The sequence below is a fragment of the Syngnathus scovelli genome, chromosome 13, assembly GCF_024217435.2.
Source record: "Syngnathus scovelli strain Florida chromosome 13, RoL_Ssco_1.2, whole genome shotgun sequence".
In the NCBI taxonomy this organism is placed as follows: domain Eukaryota; kingdom Metazoa; phylum Chordata; class Actinopteri; order Syngnathiformes; family Syngnathidae; genus Syngnathus; species Syngnathus scovelli.
The window spans coordinates 10,693,839-10,714,659 of NC_090859.1; the positions used below are offsets into that span (position 1 = coordinate 10,693,839).

At 43.4% G+C, this 20,821-nt stretch overlaps 1 protein-coding gene and 1 long non-coding RNA gene across 6 annotated transcripts; one reads left to right on the forward strand and one right to left on the reverse strand.

Moving 5' to 3' along the window:
- Nucleotides 1–36: 36 nt before the first annotated feature.
- Nucleotides 37–20,747, forward strand: LOC125979626 (WD repeat-containing protein 70). 3 transcript variants are annotated; one of them, XM_049738042.2, is made up of 18 exons: nt 37–121; nt 636–689; nt 767–850; nt 918–1,008; nt 1,145–1,334; nt 1,654–1,713; nt 1,792–1,925; nt 2,729–2,882; nt 3,817–3,893; nt 7,345–7,519; nt 12,660–12,759; nt 12,843–12,927; nt 13,009–13,147; nt 17,797–17,897; nt 17,977–18,056; nt 19,153–19,269; nt 19,742–19,904; nt 20,430–20,747. In XM_049738042.2, the coding sequence occupies exons 1-18, from the start codon at nt 100–102 to the stop codon at nt 20,515–20,517; spliced, it is 1,914 nt and encodes a 637-aa protein (XP_049593999.1). In that variant the 5' UTR covers nt 37–99; the 3' UTR covers nt 20,518–20,747. The 3 variants fall into 3 exon arrangements, with proteins under 3 accessions (XP_049593999.1, XP_049594000.1, XP_049594001.1); XM_049738043.1 differs by having other exon boundaries at nt 1,145–1,331; XM_049738044.1 differs by having other exon boundaries at nt 1,145–1,328.
- On the reverse strand, nt 7,975–10,347 carry LOC125979629 (uncharacterized). 3 transcript variants are annotated; one of them, XR_007485369.1, is made up of 3 exons: nt 10,038–10,347; nt 9,373–9,674; nt 7,975–8,497 (listed from the first exon to the last, which is right to left on the reverse strand). It is a non-coding gene; the product is annotated as an uncharacterized lncRNA (long non-coding RNA). The 3 variants fall into 3 exon arrangements; XR_007485368.1 differs by lacking the exon at nt 9,373–9,674; XR_007485367.1 differs by lacking the exon at nt 9,373–9,674 and having other exon boundaries at nt 7,975–8,500.
- Nucleotides 20,748–20,821: the final 74 nt, after the last annotated feature.

Below are 20,821 nucleotides of genomic sequence, written 5' to 3' on the forward strand. Positions count from 1 at the left end.
CGTTGTTTTATATCCCAAACGCTTATGAAACACTAGGGGGCACTGTTGCTTTATTGACACGAGAAGCAACTCCGTAAAAGAAGAATCTCCAGTTTCAACATGGATTCTAACAACACCGAAGGTACTCACTTTGGCTCTTATTTGTTGTTTACAGTCCATATAAATAATAATTAGGGGCTTTATGTAACTCCCCGTTAATAAAACTTGCTTACGTTTATGTCCTGTCATTGTACAAGACTACATACGCGAAATAAAATGGCGCTTTCGAACGATTTTAGCCCTTATTGTGTTAGCTTAGCAACCGTTTTCCTCAAACTATCGGGCGCTTTTTTTTTTTCAACTCAACCGGTCTGCAGCAACAAACATGACATAAGTTGTGTATTTAACAGTTAAAATCGCAAGAATAAATAGCTGGATAGCCTGAGAGTCTTGTTAAAATTATAGTGGAACCAAAGTACGAATATTAGGATGTCATTTAAGCTAGCGTGGTTAGTCGTGGTTGCCAGGTGTTCATTATTTACTATGCTTAATTGTATCATGGTGTAATAAATTTTCTACCCCCAATATTGCAATATTTACAATGTATGAAATGTCTCACTTATCCATCATAGTTCTGTTACAATTTTAATTTCCAGACAACATGAACAACGATGGGGACATCTCATCTGTTATGGGATTCTCTGGTTTTGGTACGTATGACATGGGGGTTGGGGGGGGGGGGGTGCTTAAACTGCTTTTTAAATGTTTTTAAATGTGCCTCCACTAGGAAAGAAGGCCCGCACGTTTGACCTGGACGCCATTTTTGAACAGACCCGGCGAACGGCCATCCAGAGGAGTCGCCAAGTGTTAGGTGACTATAATAAACCCGCACGCTTGTCTGGCTATATTTCAACTGTTGTTAACATTCTTTTGTTCAGATGACAGGGAGAAGGAAATGGAGACACAAGAGAAAAGCTCAACATCAGTCCACATGCAGAAAAATGAAATAAAGGCAGCAGCCACTTCCAGGTAACCCTTTCACCATTTCAATTCAGATTTTAAATTAAGCTTTCGAGACTGAATTAGGCCTTCAATATATGTTTTCAAGCCTGGTTTATAGTTTCAAACTAGGTCTTCAATCCTGACTGTTGTTAAATGTTTATAGAAAAGAGGACATGGACAGCGGTTCAGACTCAGAACCTATCGGCCCTCCACACCCCCAAAAAGACGAGGATGATGATGATGAAGTGGGACCCCCACTTCCTCCAGGTTACAGAGATGGTGCCACTCAAAGCGACAGTGACGACGAAGATGATGATGATGATGACGACGACGATGACGACGATGATGATGATGTATGTGACACGTGCACGCTGTCTTAAAAAGTGGATAGTAATGCCTCCAGATTGTGTGCTGTTGTTTTAAGGTGTCTCCACAAGATGGCAGCACCATAAAACGACACCAAGTGTGTCTAAGTACAATTAAGATGACTGGAAAGAATAATAAAATATATACTATTTAATTATAATATAAGAGATTCGTGTAAATTGTTTCCCCAAAATCAGGCTTATTTGTTGTTGATTTTTTAAAAATATTTAAAAAAAGATATTTTAACCAACAGTTAAGTTATCGAAAGTAACTAATCCACAACTACGTTCCTCTGTCCCGCCTCAGAATCCTCTCAAGAAGATCCCGGACACTCACGAGATCACCCTGCAGCACGGCACCAAGACGGTACCCGGCACCATCTTCCAGCATAATCAATCTCCATTTGTAAATTACATTTGACCTTCCTTCCATGCATTTTCTCAGGTGTCCGCTATGGCTTTGGACCCGTCGGGCGCCCGCCTGGTGACGGGCGGTTACGACTTTGATGTGCGCTTCTGGGATTTTGCTGGCATGGACCGGGCTCTGCAGGCCTTCCGTTCCCTGCAGCCATGTGACTGGTGAGTCCACTTTTCTGTGAAGCATACTTAAAACATTCGTAAAATAAAATTGATTCGATACACAACTAAATTAAGCTTGGTCACAGAACAAATTCAAGTCGTAAGTCAAGGTAGCGTTTGACTTTTACTCCCCACAACTGCCGAGAAGCTCTGACCCATGTGCGTGTCCAGCCACATCCACAGCATCCATGCACACACATTTGTTTATCCTCCAAGCAGATGGTAGTGGATGTTTGTTTGCGTGTTTACGCCGTGATTCACCGGCACAAAAAAAAAAAAAAAATGAAAGGTCCAAATGGTATTTGTTGTTTCCAGAGCTGGAGCAGGCCTCCCCGATTTGTACCCGAACGCAACATTTAAGTTGATTACATCTCTCTCCGGGAGCTTCTGTGCTTCCGACTCCCCAGATGTTTCAGACCCAAAGATTTAGCATTTGAGCCTCAATTTCATTCTGCCTTTGAACTTTTTTGACGCTGCGCAGCCGATATGTTGATGCTCCGTTCCGCGTCCCGCTGTGTTAATGCTATTTGATCGTGACCTAAATTGCTAATCTCATTCGGGTTAAGTGGTGCCCACTTGGCTCGCATGCACTGGCGTGCTCTTGCGTGCAACTTTGGACTGGGTAGAATGGCCTTGAAATAAAATCTCTATTTTCACAAAAAAAATTTTTTTTTTCCATTTCCCCCACTAGAAACGCAAATGAACAATTAAAGGTATTGAACTTTAAAAGTAAAATATAACTGAACGGCACTTGTGCTGGGTCTATTGAGATTGTGCTGATGGGTTTCCGGTGTCTCATGAAGTCATCAGATCCGAGCGTTGCAGTACAGCATCACCGGGGACCGCATCCTGGTGGTGTCGGGAAACGCACAGGCCAAAGTCTTAGACCGTGACGGCTTCAATGTGATGGAGTGCATCAAGGGAGACCAGTACATCGTCGATATGGTCAACACCAAGGTACCACTTTTGATTTGCTGTGTTACTGCGACCGAGAACAACCTGGACGTATTTTGCTGTGTTGTTGGGTTGGGGGGGAAACCATGCCAATGCATAAATGTAGCAAGGTGGACCCAGGAGCGAGTGCTTTGTTGTTATTGTGTGCAAAACGTAATGCTTTACACTTGGCGAGAGGAGTCAACAGTGGATCAATTGTACAAAGATGTTTGGGCTTTACTGTGTTTAAACAAGTCGATTGTTGGTTACTAGGCTAATGTTCTCCACAAACGGTTGGTACCCCCCATGTAGTTTTATAGAAAGAACCTGAAAGTGATCTGAAAATAATTGACAATTTATTTGATGACATAAGTATCAAAAGTCATTTTCTCACATTAAAGGGACTTGAGAATTGGGAGTATTTTTTAATGACTAATCAAAATTTGTATTTGCTTTGATCAATTTACTAATATTAGCCGACTAATTGGATGGGCCTTACTGCATTGATTTGTTATGGAGCCACTCTAGCAAAATCCCAACACATCACCTGCACCTCAATGAAGAAAAAAAACATCACTTGCCTCTTCCTCGCACACTGAAACGCTTCTCTCTGTCTGTGGGTGGGTTGGGGCCAAAGGGGCTACCCTTCTGTTATTCCACTTTGAGCCATTTGTTATGAGGAATTCCCGCAGAGGAAGCAGCGAAAAGAGGTCACGCCACACTTTACTTACACGTTTTTTTTCTCTTTTTTTTTTTTTTTTACGGCCAATTTGGTCGTTAATCTTGCAGAATTCCTACCGGACGTGTGTTTTAAATAGCCTGCAGGTACATTAAACTTAAGCGTAGCTCAGGACTAGACACAACTAAGTTATGCACTTTCACACCCTGTGTAGCTTCTCCTCAGACATTGCCAGATACAAATGTTTTTTTTTTTTTCCCCCCTTCTTGCTCTCATCAGGGCCACACGGCGATGCTCAACGACGGCAGCTGGCATCCCAAAATAAAAGAGGAATTCATGACATGCTCTAATGACGGGTAAGCCTCCATGTCATTTTTTTTTTTTTTAAGTGCCCCATTAAGGACTCTTCTGCTCCCAAAATCTCCTTACCTGACAGCAACACTGCAAGGGGAATTTTTTCTTTGCCGCCAGCAGGGAGTCCTCTAATCCAAAATATACCACTTCACTCTATCGCCATACATGCATTAAACAAAATGAGTTTAATCTTGCATAATATATCCCCTTTAAGAATGCGAGTTGGGACAGCAGTGTCGAAACTCACCGCGGTGGTTATTAATTAGAAACAGGAAAGGCCTCTGCCCGCGCTCATTCGAGGCACGACAACCCTCCCAGATTTGTTTATTTAGTTCTCGTTGAGGCTCTGGAAATCCTCCCCTGGCACGTTAGCAGCGGTCGAGCATAAAAGGGGGTTACATGCAGGGGAGAGGCCACAGATGCAGCCTGGGTCGACATCTTCATTCTTGGGATATTTTGATAAAAACAAATCACAGTGCAGACCTCGAACACACCTGCAAAACTGCACTTCTATCATCAATGAATCCTTCGAGGACAAAGAACCAAGATGCTATTGAACGTATGGATGCTATTGTCCATGGCTGCCATTAGTAGGCCTTTATTTTTTTCCAACGGACCCTGGTCAGCCAACTGTACCAGTGGGTGTTTGCAACAACCTTCTATGTGCTTTAAAAATTCATTCTGACACCATTCTGTCTTTGCTGCAATGCTAGAGCCTCTTTTGTTGTTTATTTCAATAGCTTTTTAAGCGTGACCACTGGACCGCCCAAACCCTTTTAATTAAAGCTCCCGTTGCCCCCCACTCGCATTCATAGCAGGTGTGACCCCGGCTACTCGGAAATCGAGCATTTTCTTCTGGAAGGAAGTAGTGACAGTGGGTGGTAGCGATTGTCTTGCAATTATTGTTTAAATCAAAGAAATAGCATCTATAAAGAGTCGCGGAATTGAAAAGACTGAAAAGACAAGCCTGCTCCCAAAACCATTTGTGGATCTTGTCACATGGTTGAACAAACCTTTGATTGCGAACAACCTTCATGTATTTATAGAAACATCTGTAACAAGATAGACGTGTAGTCCTTGTATGTTATTTCTTGGTGCCCCAGGTGAACATACTCACGCAGCCATGAGGGAGTCAAGCGAAGATAGGGCGAATGGGCACTAGCTAATGGAACCCACATGTCACACACACACATTTCACACCCGCAAACACATACAATTTGAGGAATGTTTCCGAAGATTCCCGTCATTCTAACCTGCTTACAAGGCCGCAGCTGGATTTTAACACGAGGCCGAGATTCACCAGGACAATGTTCGACTATAGAGGTCCAAGATATTTACAATTGTTTCATTACAGTGTGTCTTTTGGCTTGTGAGATCAAGCTTTCTGAACTTAAAGAACGAAATCCATTAACGGTACGTCGCTGTGATTCAGTCTGAACGTCAGGTTCATCTACAGTCCAGTGCTTCTCGGTTGATGCTTCGCTATACATTGCTAGTCTTCCATGTCCATCCTGACAACACTCACATGCCAAACACCATCAAGATGGGAATTTGTCCTTGTTCAGTCGAAGTCATGGCTGGATGATCAACTCTTGTTTTGGTTTTATAGTCTAATTCGAACCTGTGCGACTGCGGACTCTGCCACTGTGTATCTTATTTCGTATTTTTAACCCCTAAAACCGCTGTGACTTTTCTGAGTTCCTATAACATTGCTTGGACCACAGTGGGTTTTCTCTAGCTTTCTTGCTTGAGCACCTCCTAAATCCTCCCCACTTTACTTTGCCCGCTTGTGATGGAGTATGGACAAGCCTCAAATATCCCTCCTTAATCCCCCTTTCCCAAAACATAGCCCCGGTCAGACACCCTGCCATTACACAGCACACCCAGTCACCAGAACGTGACCAATGAATAACCCTCGTACAACCCGTGCGCACTTATCTCGACATCGAAGAAAGTGTTTCGGGTCAGTATCGCCCGGTCTGTAACCTGATGGACAGATAAAATCTGGGAGGCCAGTGGGGGAACTGTCTCTCCTCCGTTGATGTGTGAACCGCTGGTCTACCTCATAAAGTGCCCACGCATGGCTGGAGATGTATGGTCCTCATTTTATTACATTCACTGAAGCCTTTGTGTTGAGGGAACGGGGAGAAACAGGGGGACTGCTGACTGAACGGAAAACAAGGGCGCAGGGATAAGGAACGGGACCAAAATGTTTTTGCTGGCTTCTACATACTATGTATGACTTGGTGTTACTTTTCCATAATAAGCCACATTCTTCAGTGTCTCAAAAAGATGTCTCACTTTTGAGGGAAGTGGCCATTGTGGTTAGAGTGTCAAGAGCAGATTGCTGCAGAGATAGAGACTGGAAGAGATACAAGAAGTAGACACTGACATTTTTATGGATCAGCTTCTTAATTTATAAAACCATAAAAACCCAACAATATTCCGAGCATTTTTTTTTTTTAACCCAGAAAAAGTTGTTTGTCTGTGGTAGTTTGTAATGTTTGTTACTGCCACCCACAGGACTGGAGTGGAACATTACTGTTTTGCATGTGAGATTTTTTTTCAATGAATCAGACGGACATGTTTAGGATTGTTCCACGTTGGTGGAGGCCTGAGTGCTGTTCTCGTTCGCCTCGTTAACTCTTTTTTGCTTTGTGTTGATTCAAACACGACGATGGATCAAACAGAGTTTTCGTTGACCCTTGCCAGCTCTTACTCAAGCCGTAAGTCTTGAGCTGGCATTTGTGTCACATTGTTAGACTTTGTCCAAACACGGGCTCCAGAGTGTATGTCTGCGACGTTCTCGGCGGCAGCGGAGGAGGAATTCTGTTAGTAGTAGCAGCCCCAACTGTGTGTTTACGCACCTCGGCCTGACCTCATGACCCGAACGGTCCCAGTGTTCACTGCAGGACATGGTGGGTTGTAGAAACATTTGGAGTCTTGTTCCCTGCTCAGTCTTTCAATAGTCAATAGTCTTCTATTTATTTATTTTTTACCAGATAATATTTTGATGATATGGTATCTTTAACTGCTTAGAATGGCTTTAAAATGATTTTCTGTAGAATGGATCAAGATGACTTTAAATGGTTCTTCATCAAGACTTCGTAGTATTCAGTTAATTTATTATTCAGTTTTGACGACCATCTCACCACGTCCTAACGCTAGAATCCAATGTGTTTTACGTGTTGTGTGTGGTGCTCAGCAGATGTTGGGGAACATTTAGGTTTCATGGCAGCTTCAGGCCCCACCAGCCTGATCAACCTCGCCTACAACCTTTGAGATTTCGTTTCCCTAACCACATGTTCATGCTCATTGTATCTCTTTAGTATTTTAATTTATCACCACAGGGATGTCTCTAATGACCTCACATGTTTGAACCGGTATCTTCTTTACGACTTGATTCATGCCGTTGGGTTGAAGATCAATGACATTCCCGTTTCCTTTCCGCAGCACCGTGCGAACGTGGGATGTAACGACGGAAAAGAATCACAAGTCCGTGTTCAAACCTCGCTCAGCCCAAGGGAAGAAGGTCACCCCCACGTGCTGCACCTACAGCCGTGACGGAAAGCTCATAGCGGCCGGCTGCCAGGACGGAACCATTCAGATCTGGGACAGAAACCTCAGTGTGAGTATTAAACTTCTTTCACTTCTACAGTATGTGCTTAGAAATTCATACAGTGTATGGAACCCACGATTAAAATGTATTCACTGTCGGGTTTAAATCTGGGGATGAACTTGGCCTAAGTTTATTGCAGCCATTTTGTCATTTGTCTATTTTAGGGGTTTCTCTCTTGAGTCTCCTCTTTAGCAGGTGAAATATATCCTCTATAGGGTTTAAGTCCGAGTTGGATTTCACCCAATTGTGTTCCCCACCCTCTTTTCCCCTCATTTTTTGTTTGCCTTTGGGGGTTGCTCCTCTTAGTCTTCTCTTAAGCCAGGCTCCTCAAAACATAAACCCGGGACTCCATGTACAGTTTGTTTTCTTACAGAGGTCACACAGTGGTCAGGTTTCTGGTCTGCTTTAAAATGCTTTGGTCCAAAACCGAAGATGAGAATTTATTGAATGGACCACAACCAGGCTTGGATCGGAGTTTGTTTTTATTCTCTCCGCTGTGCAGCTGCGCTTAAGCACTGCAGTGCTTTGGATAAAATGCCAACAATGACATCACCATCATGTTTAAGATGGTTCTGGTGTCATGCTTGTGTTGTTACTGCGTTTTAATTCATTTATGTAATTCATAACATTTTCTTTCAACAAATATCAAAATCTTCCCATCCACTTTTAATTTCTTAAAAATAACCCCAAAACAGAAAACTATGAGCTCTCATCCAAGCCTTCTGAAACATCATCTGGGATTCATAGAAAAGATGTCGGCCTGTCCATCCAAGCAGATGTTCGTTGTCAGGGTATGTCACCTGCTGGTGCTCCGAGAGGCAAAGCCAGAGGTCAAGCCCGGAGTCATTAGGATTAATCATTGGGGCACCGCCGACGTCTGTGCCAAATTTCTTGATGCTCCCTCCTACAGTTGTTTAGATGTTTCATGTCTGGGCTGCACGGCGCATCGCTGGGGCCCTCACTCACTTCACTGACTCACTGCAGTTTCTGCTTTAAAAGTATAAAAAAAACAAAATAGTTATGTAAGTGGCTCTGACTTGCTTTTTTAGTTGAGAAGCATGCAAGTCAATGAAAGGCACAATCAACATTTCCCTCTTTACATTTTCCACTATTAGTGCCCAATTAGAGATTGCATTCCTTAAGAATGTTGAAGTCATTGGTTGGTTTTGGCATTGTTGCTCATTGGATTATTTCACATCCTCACGCCAGCCAAAACCTCCTCCAGTATTTATCAGCAACCATTAAAATAACAAGCAATCAATGCGGACAACGTTGGCCGCTTCTGTTATTTCATACAAAAACGGCGACGGTTAAACCGTCGCTAGCGAGTCGGAACGGCTCAATTAGAGCGAGGGGCTAATCCAGATTAGTCGAATGGGAAGTAGGCTACACCGTAATGACTCATTCTAGTCAATTCTAATCAGATAACAACACTTAACAATGTGCGGTAGTTTTAGTCCTGATTGGCTGTGCTTTCATTAGTCTCAAAGATTTCGTTCCTCATTCCACTGGCGGAGTTACTCGGAGCAGCACACTCCTGAGAGATTGGATTAAAGCGCTCAAAATTTACGAGCGCTCCTTGTCCAAGCTAAATATTTACCGTGCGTCCCATAGCAGCTCACAATAGTCATGTCTGTTCCCTGACCACTGGAGCCTGCCCCCTGTCTGAATGGCTCAAGAATTCTTCGCCCGTGCCCTCTGCCCTAATCAGGAACCTGACTTGAATTCAGCCACGAGCCTAAAAAGGAGTCGACCTTGTTCTTTTATTGCCGCTGCCCTCCCCCCTTTGTCTGTCTGTCTCCTGTATTACTCATGGTCAGACTATGCAGGGCAGATCAATCACGATCAATCATGCGCATCACCTTGATGTGGAGCTGCACGATTGGGGGTGACATGGGCTTGATTAATCCTACGATCGCCAGTCAAGTCGGTCCTCCCGGTGAACTCCCATAGAGAGTAATTGCTTGCCCTCAATCGGGTCGGGCTGAATCAGAAGAAACAGTTCTCTTGATACTTGGTGCGTGGAGGGTGCGGGCCTTGGTTCCAAAACATTACCCCAGAGATCGGTGGAATGCGGTGAGGTCATCGATGGGCTTAGATATTTCCACATTTCAAACGAAGGACCCCAAAGGAGCTGGTCTTGAAGACGCAATGTTGAAGTGTTCTGTTTTTACAGAGAAATTGATTTGGACTGAAAAATAATCATATCAAAGCCTAAAGGTGAGCAGAACTGTGTTGGCTCTACAAGTTGTCAACATTAGGATCGGTGGATATTTGTGTTTGGCGGTCTGTAGAAGTTTGCACGCGCAGAGATTCATAAAAGATGAAGCTACGCGAGCGCCGCCGTCCTTTTTAGGTCCAACGAAAATGTTTAGAAAACTATCACAACATAGACGCGTAACTAAAGACTACTTGATGAGTTATGAGCTTCAAAATTTTTGGATCGATAACAAAACATTTGTCGGGCTTCTTGCCGCCTGTCGTCAACCAATCAGCGTTCCGATTTGGTCTTCGACTTGGAACGTACCTTACCCCTGGAAAGTACCAAAACGGTTCTGGTTGGAAGATTTGTCAAGAATTCTCTCTTGCCGAGCGTGTTGCCGATGCAGTAACTTCAAGCGAACACACTGACTGCATATGTGGGCGCTGTGATACTTCAACACTTGTTGACTTCCATGAAAGATCCGAGCAGCTGTCCCGGCCCGCGGTTTGGCCACTTGATCCCCATAAAGTAACAAAGGTCAGCATGAGATGTCATTACTGGCTGCACAGTGGCCGTCGTCGAATGCTTCTTAGGTGTGCGCTTGTAAAGGTTTTGATGTGGTGGCGGCAGGGAGGGAGGGGGGGGGAGCAAGTGGCGGAGGGTGAGGGGGGAGGTATTCATATAATGATACTCGGATAACTTGGCAAGAACAGTTGGCCTCAGCGGTCGACCGGGTATCACTACTGAAACCCGACGCACTGTTCCCTCCGCGATTTATCAACTCTCGCCGTCCGACATGTTTAGATGACGAAAGGGCCCCCGCAAAAACTCCCCAAATGAGTTTTGTCCTGTATAAAAACATCAACCCTTCAATTGAAGATTATTTTAATAATCTGGTTTGTTAATTAATCAATGAATCGGATTTTAAAAATTTAAATCCCTTTATTAAAAAAAACAGGACATTTAAAAAAAACGTACAAACGTGATTTGATAAAATGAGTAAATGACCGGTTTGCTCCATTAAATGTCTGAAAGTTGACAAATGTTGATAGTTATAAAGATATTTGTTTTGATTAAACACAAAGATAATCAGTCCGCTTTCATGAAGGACGACAGAAATCCATTTGAAATGAAGGACTTGGTTCACCGAGCTTGTCACACGGTCCCGAACAGCGAGGGCTCCGGTTTCATGAGCGACCGTGTAGCTTATCACAGGAAGCAAATGCCCCGGCATCCAGCGAAGCCGGCCAACATCGGCATAGTTAATAAACGTTCCGCATTTTCACAACAACAGTATAAGAGCTCGAAATAGCCACAGCAGGGTGTATGTAACTGCCCATCACTGGCAAAACTTTGATTGACAGCCGTTATTACCTGTCTTGACTTTATTACACACCTCTTAATGAGTTTATTAAGGCCAATTAATCGGAAAAGATTCGGAAGGAGTGTGAGCGAGCCCAGCTGACGTTGGGTCATTCCAGTCATACCTTCCGTTCAGATTCGTACAATTTACGAACACCAGTTTGGATTTATCTGCCACCCGAGTGCATATCTTGAACATTTCAACAGATGTAGACGAAACGCCGTTCCGAGGCCGCAAAACACGCGGCAAACTTAGCGCTACCGTGCACGAGGCTACCACATAAAAGGAGGCAGAAACACAGCGGGTGCTAACCGCAGATGGGATTCATTTTAGGAAGAAAGCCATCAAATCAAAAAAAGATCATGATGAAAGGTTCTCATAACTTACTGGTCGAACACGGAAAAAAAACAGTGCCTGCGGAGAACACGAGATTTTGAAAACTTTATGTATAAATGATAAAGCGTTTGGACAGTTGCGTGAAATATCACAGCTTGGCAGCGTATCTATGGCAAAACATCTCCATATGCCTAATGTACAAATACTTTTTGGAAAAATAGATATCGGAGTATCAAAACTGGTAATTTGCTTTCAGCAAAAGATGCACCTTGGAGAAGATACGGACAATCGAATAAAGTTCGCCTTAAGATGAGAAACCGTCATTTCATCATGTTAAACTGACCCCTTGACTTTTATACCGGCGTATGCAAAAGAGGCAGTAGATAATGAGCGATTTAAAAAAAGTCTGTGGTAAGACAAGTAAAATGATGACAGGGAAAATCAAATCTTGTCCAAGGCCAAGCCTCTAAAAAAAAAAAAAAGTGGAATCCTGGTTATCTACAGTTCAAGGTGACACGGTTATCTTTTTTTTTGTTTCGCTTAATAACCTCACTCCATTTACTTTGCAGCAAGTGACCTCAATTCCCTCCAGTATCATGAGGGCACATCACTCTTTCACCTCACACTCGCCACACCAGCGTTTCTCTATTCTTCTCTATCTTATCGCTCGCAGGCACACTTAAAATTCCTCATCCGCATTTCCGAGACAAAAAGCTCATATTGCTCCATTTTCTTTTCACTCGTTTATTTGCATTGCGCTTAGAATTAATGAAATTGGAGCGGTATAAACCGAGGTTATGTTTGTTTGGGTGTTAGCAAGTCCGCTTGCCTAGCTTATTGCTTCACAGGCAGCTTTTAATGATCGATCGCTGTTATCTGCCTCCGATGAGGAGAGGAGGGCCCGACAATTCTTCCAGGTTTTTTTTTTTTCCAGGCGTTGTGTCTACGTGTTAAAAAGAAGGCCGAAGTGTTTGTTTTGGTATTACCAATCCACAATTTTACTGTACAAGACTTCAAAAGGACATTTGAGTTTTGTTGGACGGAGGATGTGAGCGAGTACAGTTCATCCCTTGGCTTTAAATTCGATGTCACCATACCGTAGGATTATTTTTGCAATTCCAATTGATGAGGTAGTAGGCCCTGATTACCTTCTTTACAGATATGAAAGAAGCAAACCAGGAAGAGCTTTTCATATATTCTTATTCTGATGTGTGTATTAATTATATGGATTTTTCTCATGATTCTAGGTGCACACCAAGTTCCACTGTCGACAAGCCCACACCCCAGGATCCGACATCTCCCGCATTGCCTTCTCCTACGACGGAACCATTCTGGCATCACGTGGGGGTGAGAAGTTGAATTGCAGATAAACATTGGCTTTCCTTGAAATTATTATTATTTTTTTATTCACCTGTTGTGTTGTCTCCTAGGCGATGACACACTGAAAATTTGGGATATTCGCAGCTTCAAGAAGCCATTACACATGGCCACCGGCCTGACTAACTACTTTGCGATGTGAGTCGTCGCAATTCTAAAAATGTACCTCAGCGCCGCCACAAGGCAACGATTTCATGTTTTTAATTCCTCCCTGAGCAGGACCGACTGCTGCTTTAGCCCAGACGACCAGCTCGTCGTAACTGGGACCTCGGTGAAGAAAGACGAGGGCAGCGGGAAGCTGGTCTTCTTTGACCGAGCCACCTTTCAACGGGTCTACGAGATAGAGGTCACCAATGCGGTAAGATCATCTTATCTTGTTGATAATGAACTCGAAGTAAAAAGTCAAATTAACATAGTTAAAATCACTAAAATCATTAAAACGCCTAATTAAGTCGTTGAAAGTAGTTTTTGCTATCATGAGAAAATATGAGATGGCGAGATGGATTCAAAATATGAATAGCAGAAGTGGAGCAAGTGAATGAGAAGCCATTTAAAATTGATTAAAAGAGCTGTGAATAATAATAAAAAAAATACATTAGAAATAAATGGAAAAAAATACAAATAATTTGCTTCAAAATTTGTTTAAAAATATTAAATTAAAAAAATAAGTTTTCCTAAAAATCCAAAATAAACCATTTTTTTTAATTCAGCCCTGCTGTGAAACACGGAACTAAACAAAATATTTCGAGTATTACATCTCACCTTGCATCTCCTAAATGTCAGCTTGCATTGCAGAAGCCTCCATCATTCGTTATTATGGACGGTAAGTCGCTGTAATTCAAAGCAGTTGACCGTAAGCCACTCAGATGATTTAGCACACGGAATGAGTAATTCATCTCGCTGTCTGAGATGAAAGATTGACGGTGCCATGTAATGTTATTCACACATGGGCGCTCGAGGCGGCACGGGGGGAAACTTTTTAAAGCGGCAAGCTCGTCAAACTTGGAGAAAGTCAAGTAATCGGATCGTCTTGGATTGGATCCGTCTTGACGCACGCCGTTACCACGAAGCCCTGGCAAGACAGCTTTATTGACACTTTTTTATTCGAGGTGATGACTTTGAATGTTCAAATCCAATTATGTTAAGTCTCCATCAGCATGTAGTTCTTTGCGGTCCATCGTAGCTGGTAACTAGTCAAAACATGGACGTCTTACAAAATACCAAGTCAGAAGCACTTTGGCACGTTAACGTTGGCCATTGGGTGAACTTGGCTGTGTAACGTTAAAGAGAACATTCAAAGTGGACATTATAGGTGGCAGGAGATAATGAATTGGTCTATCTACTGTTTGTGGCCTTCTAAGATAGAAATTGTATCGGATCTCTTTGGATTGCGCAGGTGGCCTCTAGGTAAAAGTACACGTCGTTCATTGCACGCCGTTTGACTGACAGCCACCAATAAAAACTTGGGCGGCGCTGGGTTGTGGTTCTCAAGTGCCTCCTCCCGCCAAATGAGTCACAACAGTGGAACAAATCGAACAAAAAACGAGTTCACACTTCAGTCCATCCAAGAACAACTGGGCCCGTCCAACAGCGGGGAACTCATCCAGATATCAAAAAAAGTTGCCTTTATATCTCATTTATGTCTAAAAATGGCCTCACGTCAGGAAGAGAGAAGCATCATCAGTAGCAACCTTTTTTGTCTCATCTCATTAAAATAGCAATGTAATAAATAAATGCCGCAACAGCCTTTTTGTCTGCCGACGCCCAACGCTGGCTGAGAAATTTTTACGAACACGGACGGGGACTGGAAAAGCCACAGCTGTGTTTCTTGTTTAGTGGCCGCTGAGTGGATCCAAATGTGCTTCTGACAGTTTGGAAGTCTCGCTAGCCAAAGCTCAGCAGCCTCAAGGGGAGCGACGGCGCTTGCGTCTGACTCGGCGTTAACTCACTTCCTGTCATGTGAGATTATATGAATGAAGAGTGTCATTCCTGAAGTCCTGCAAGACGTCAAAATATAAGAAAAAAGTCAGCCGTGAACTAAAAAAAATGGCGTCTGAGCTAACCGATTGGACCCTTAAAAAATTTTGGCAATGAAAGTATTTCCGATCCATCGTAAGCATGTACCGATCTGCTCTGAAAATAATCGTAAATGTTGTAGTGATAGCCGGACAAAAGAAAGGATTATGAGCTCCTCTCGAGCTTTCACTATTCATAGGGCGGACAAAAGGCAGAAGTTCATATCAAAGCATCATTTTGTGGTGGGCAGCAGTCATGCGGGAAGGAGAAATTGCTCTTCCAACAAGTCGGCAGATTTTAATGTTGGCTTAGGCCACGATATGATACTGAGCAGCTCAAGACGTACGAGCAGAAACAGTTAGACTTGGCGGTGCCCAAAGTATTAGTCACAAAAAGAAAGTTGAATTCTGCTGGGCTTGAGTTGACACTTTAAAAAAAAAAAATCCTGCTCAACAACTTTTCTTGTCACGGTACGTTTATATCCATTTTCAATATGGCCCTAAGACTCATTTGTAGATTCCTGCCGCTTCTGTTAAAATAATCTGAGTCAAGAGGCTTGATGTATGTATCTGCGTAAACTCCCGTTCTCAGGAGGATGCCGGGCCGGGATGGAGCTCTGATCTTGTGTGGATTGTGACTGAGTTACAAGTGATTGGTGGCCCTTTTCATTTCGCTTCCTCCGCCCGCCCGGACTGCACTGCACTTAAATTCTTCGGCCGTGGGAGATAGCGGTGGCTGGTGTAAACATTGTAAATAGTTCTTTCATCAGGTTCACCAAGTGTACTCCTGCGTCATAAAAAAAAAAAAAAAAAAATAGAAAAAAAACTCAAATTAGTTTGACAAAACCCGGCAGATCTACTACTAATATTTGGCTTATTGGTAACGTGACGACGAGTGAGTTGGAAGGAAATTTACAAAGTAGATTCAAGACAACGGGTCTAAAAAGTCAATTGGACATGCCAGAAACAAAAAGTGACATGTAAATGCACTCAAGTGAGATTACAGTAATGGCCTCGTTTTATAAACAAGCGCTTCAGCCTTTCGACTTTCCACAAAAGAGGTGATCCTCTCTGCCAGCACATAAGCAAGCCGCACCTGTCTGCAGGCTGCGTTGTGTTTTTGCCACTGCTCTGCGGTGGATATAAAAAGTCTACACACCCCTAATTCAAACGTCAGTTTTTGTAATATTACAAAAAAAAAATTGACCAAGTTAAATTCTTTTCAGAACTTTTTTTCGTCATAAATCTGACTAATAACCTGTACAATTTAATTGGAAAAAACATTTTGGTTTTCTGAGAAACTATAATTCTGAACAACTTTTTGGCCCCAGAGTAGAAGAGCGTGAGTGATTGATTATTCCACCGCACACGAAGAGGTCGGTGATTATTTGCAAACACCGCAAATTCCCACCACACAGAACTCGCCGCTGGGCCCAGAACAAGGACAGGTTTCCCCTTTTGGCCAGCAAGAGGATTTTTTTTTTTTTTGGGGTCTGGTTGGAAATACCATCACTCGACAGCGGGTCAAGCTTAAATCCAGCCCCAGTGTTCTAACGTGTATGTTCTGTCGCACTGAACAACTTTGTGAAATCAAATCAAGTTAACGTGATTTTAATATGCAGCCTTCCTCTCACATATTTTTGAACAAACACAAGAAATAAATTAATCCTCATTATAACGAACAGACCTTTCTTCATACATAAATGTTTTGGCATTCTCCGACATCGCAACCTCGATTTGAATTTGATTAATTGATGAGTCTTAATCGACTCGACGTGACTTGAGATTTAGTAATTACCAATGTAACACAATGCTCACCTCAGATTGACCTCTGGGATTAGATTTATGTGTCGGGTTGATGCGTTATCAAATTGTCCTCATAATCCAGTCATCTAAAAACCAATTTTGAAGTAAATTTCCATTCATTCACAAAAAAAAAAAAAAAAAAATCACACCAAAATTCCACTTGGCATTAATAACAATAGTGGTTTGTTAGATGTTTTTTTTTTTGTGCTTTGTTAGATGTTTTTTTTTTTTAGGACATATGACAATTTTAGTTATACAGAGAAACTGGAATTATTTTTAAAGTTTTTTTGTCTTCAAGAATATTCAATTTCCTTCTGCTTGCATCACATCCTGCCAGTTAAAGTCCACGCTTGACCAGATTAACCCCTCATCTCTCAGTTTGATCTGAACTCATTCACCCTGATCATTGTTTTTATTATACATTGAATACAACTGCTCGAATCGAAAGCCATTATTAAATGATCCTAATAACATCTAATATTAACGTGGAAGTTGTAGAAAATGAGTTATGATGAATGAGTGTGCGTGTAAGATTGACACTTTTTCCGCTGGTGTCCTGGTGGGAAGCTGAACAGCTGGACGCTAAGCAGCTTTCCACCCTCACCGAATCTGGACTACCCACCCCCCATCCCATCCCATCCCGCACACGAGTGTCCAAGCCCACCGACCCACCCCCCACACTGCCCTCTGTTTGAGCTCACCTACAAATCTCAGTGGGTCGTCACACATGTTGATGGGCAAGTTCAGAACCCGGGACATTCCCATTGATGCCGAAATCACATTTTTAGGATTTCCTTGTCCCTTTCAAATTGCACATACAAGCAACATGTTGCGTCATAGTCATTTCCAGTTGCAGGAAATGTTTTCCACTCTTCTGCCACTGTTCGTGTCGCCTCGCGCGCATTTTACTTACACACAACTCCCTGGATAAGTGTGGTCACATTTGCCTATTGGCACTGGGCCATCTGTCACACACACACTCACGCACGCGCACACACAGACGCACATGCCGAGGGATCCGGCCCCCTCATCCCCAACCACCAAATATAGTCAAGTAGAGCAGCACAGCACTCTGGGGCTCATCCCCACCTCTACCAACACCAACCTGCTCTCACACACACTGCCTGAAAGGTATGATGAGCACCATCCGCCAAACAATATGTATGTGTGTGTTCTGTCATGACAGAGTGCAGTGCGCTGTCTGTGGCACCCCAAGCTCAACCAGATCATGGTGGGAACCGGAAACGGGCTGGCCAAGGTCTACTATGACCCCATTAAGAGCCACAGGTATTTTCACACACACATTCTGATGCGTTCCAAGGAATCCATATTTTTGCTCAATGATTGATGTGCGTCTTCCGTCCAGGGGAGCTAAGCTCTGCGTGGTGAAGAGCAACATCAAACAGAAGCACGCCGAGGCGTTAACCCAGGAGTACGTTATCACACGTGAGTTTGAGCTAAGCCTTATTCGCTGTGAAATCCGATGTCACAAGAGAAAGTAGTCGTTATAATATTGTAGCGAAAAATTCCAAGATTTTTTTTCCCCCACCATTAGTGACATCCACAAATCAATAGATTTAATAAAAAAAAAAAAAAAAAATTCAGAGGGGAAATAAAAAAAAAACTGAATTAACATGGTTACACAACTACACACAAATAAGTAGACAAAATGAATTTAGTTAAGAAATTACACACACCCGTTAACAACTGGTACGTGGCTATGTTCCTAATTAATCAACGACATCAAAACTTATTTAAATTAAACGCTATCACTAACTGCAATTTGAAATTTCCTCCATCAGCCCAATTCCATCTGAAGAATAGAGAAGATGATCTTTTAGTGATGAGCAGTATTCTTTTTTTTTTTTTTTTTGCTTTCAATGTCACAAGCATGATCAAGGCATAATACAAAATGGCTCCAATACTAGCTCTGAAGTTGTCCTTAAAAGACTGAGCCCGCAACCAGGAGGAAACCACGTGGCGTCCACGGCCTTCCATTAGCTGATGGAGCGTCCAGTCGCGCATGAGTAGCTGGCCATCCTCACGCCACGTGTCCCCTTAACAGCCGATCACGCCAAGGACAAACGCCTTTCCTGACACCTATGGCGTGACGGGCCACTCATCCTCACACCAGACTGTCAGGACGATTTAGACTCTTTTGTTTGGGTCATGTGACGGCGGAGTGGAAGTGGAGTGGCGCTCTAAGTGACGCACTTGGTGCCCTGCCGCTGGAAAATTAGAGGGCCCATTGAGGAGAGAAGCGGGGGAATCTGTTAACGCTAACCTTTTTGCTAAATGTGGCGTGGCAAAGAATTAACAACGATGGAAAATCACTTCATCTGAGCCTCTGGACACACACACACACGAATCGTTCTGTTACTCACGCACACTCGCGGCGTTAAGTGCTGGAGAGGCTTTTCGTGTTGGTATCGCTCACTAAGGTGTGAAAGGACAACCCAAACATGGCGTAACCTCAGAACGCTAATGAATGAATGAATTACGATGTTGAAATGAAAATCATTTTTGTTGCTCTTCCCGCCAGCGCACGCCTTGCCCATGTTCAGAGAACCCCGGCAGAGGAGCACTCGCAAACAGCTGGAGAAGGACCGACTGGACCCCAAGAAGTCCCGCAAACCCGAACCTCCAGTGTCTGGACCTGGTGAGGCCGCTCGTGGTAGAAAATTACTCCTGTATGTGTTTTTTTACAGTAAGATAGTATTTGTACTTGGTTCCATCCCACCACGGATTGTGGATGTGTTGCTTTGAGCGTGTGCGTGCGCTACGGGCGTCCACCCAGCCACACGAGCGCCAAGGCAACTTTCTCCACGTCCAGCTGGCCCGTCAGCGCAGTGTTTTGTTTCACGCTCGCAGCCGTCTCCTGATGTTTCCACTGTGAACTGCAGCATTGCAAAGAGATATTTCAAGCACGCAAAAGCCACACATGCGATCCAAATGCTCGTAACTATGACAAAGCTTCAGCAAAATATTCTTTCATTGTTTTCAAACACAACTGAGGAATCTTTTTACACCCGTGGCCAATTCAAGCAAATGTGCCTTTTAAAAATCGAATTAAGTCATTTAATGTTCCCTTTTGTCTTCTCATTTTTGCCCATTGTTCTTTTTTGTTCCAGGCCGAGGCGGCAGAGTGGCGGCCCACGGCGGCACCCTGTCGTCGTTCATCGTAAAGAATATCGCCTTGGATAAGACGGACGACAGCAACGCTCGCGAAGCCATCTTGCGTCACGCCAAGGAAGCGTCCGAGAACCCGTATTGGGTGGCCCCGGCCTACAAGAAGTAAGAGCATCCAATGTGTCGACGTGACGACTCGGGTTTTTTTCCTTCACACCTGGGCGACGTGTAAATGTTTAAAGAGCCGCGCTAGTTGCGCAGGTCCTCATTCAAACGTGATGGACGGCTTTAGATGGTTGGAACAGAAAGGACGTTGTTAGATGGCTATCGCACGCCAGAGGTGGAACATAGCTGCCAGGTCGCACGTCCTCATGTTTGCACTCCCGAGCAGAAGCAGGTGAGCTTGGAGCTGATGTGTAGAAACATTCCGAGTTGTCAAAACATGTGGCACTAGATTGATGGAACAGGAGATCAAAGTCATTCAGAACATTTGGAATACAATTTGGAGAAGTTCAACAAAGCGAGGTTCCCCATTTGAGGAACGTTAGGGCTAGTCAGATAGGAGCCGCTGTTTTTTTTGCCATTAAAGATCAGGCTGGAGTCACTTTATTTTCTATATTTGAATGAAAGGTTTCACCTGAGCATAAATATCTTCATCCTGAAATCTGATTGGTTGTCTGGTGATTGCAGGACGCAACCCAATCCTGTGTTCGCAGAGGACTCAGAGGAGGATGAGGAAGCCGAAAAGGAACCAGAATGGAAGAAGCGTAAAATCTGAAGATATAAGCGCTTCTTACATTCAGACTCTAAAGCGGACTCGAGGTTGCTTTACCTACAACACTTGCTCAAGGTCCAGAACGGAGGTACTGTCTGGGGTGTGCTTGTAGTTGGCAATCGTGCGCTCAGTGTAAGTAAAATTTTATGCTTCGAAAAAACCAAACACAAATTTTGTCCTTCATTCTTTAGATTTTTAATAAATGGATCAGACAGACATGTCAAATATAATAATATATGAATTCATTTGACTCAACTCCATAAATCCCTGCAGACTTAGAGTGGAGTCTGGTCTAGTTAAAGCTGAC

Excerpts from the sequence above, each read along its gene's own strand:
- LOC125979626 (XM_049738042.2), top strand. The coding sequence starts at position 100 with ATGGATTCTAACAACACCGAAG. Across the intron at positions 7,520-12,659 it reads TCTGGGACAGAAACCTCAGT|GTGCACACCAAGTTCCACTG; the intron begins GTGAGTATTAAA and ends TCATGATTCTAG. Across the intron at positions 19,905-20,429 it reads GTGGCCCCGGCCTACAAGAA|GACGCAACCCAATCCTGTGT; the intron begins GTAAGAGCATCC and ends TGGTGATTGCAG.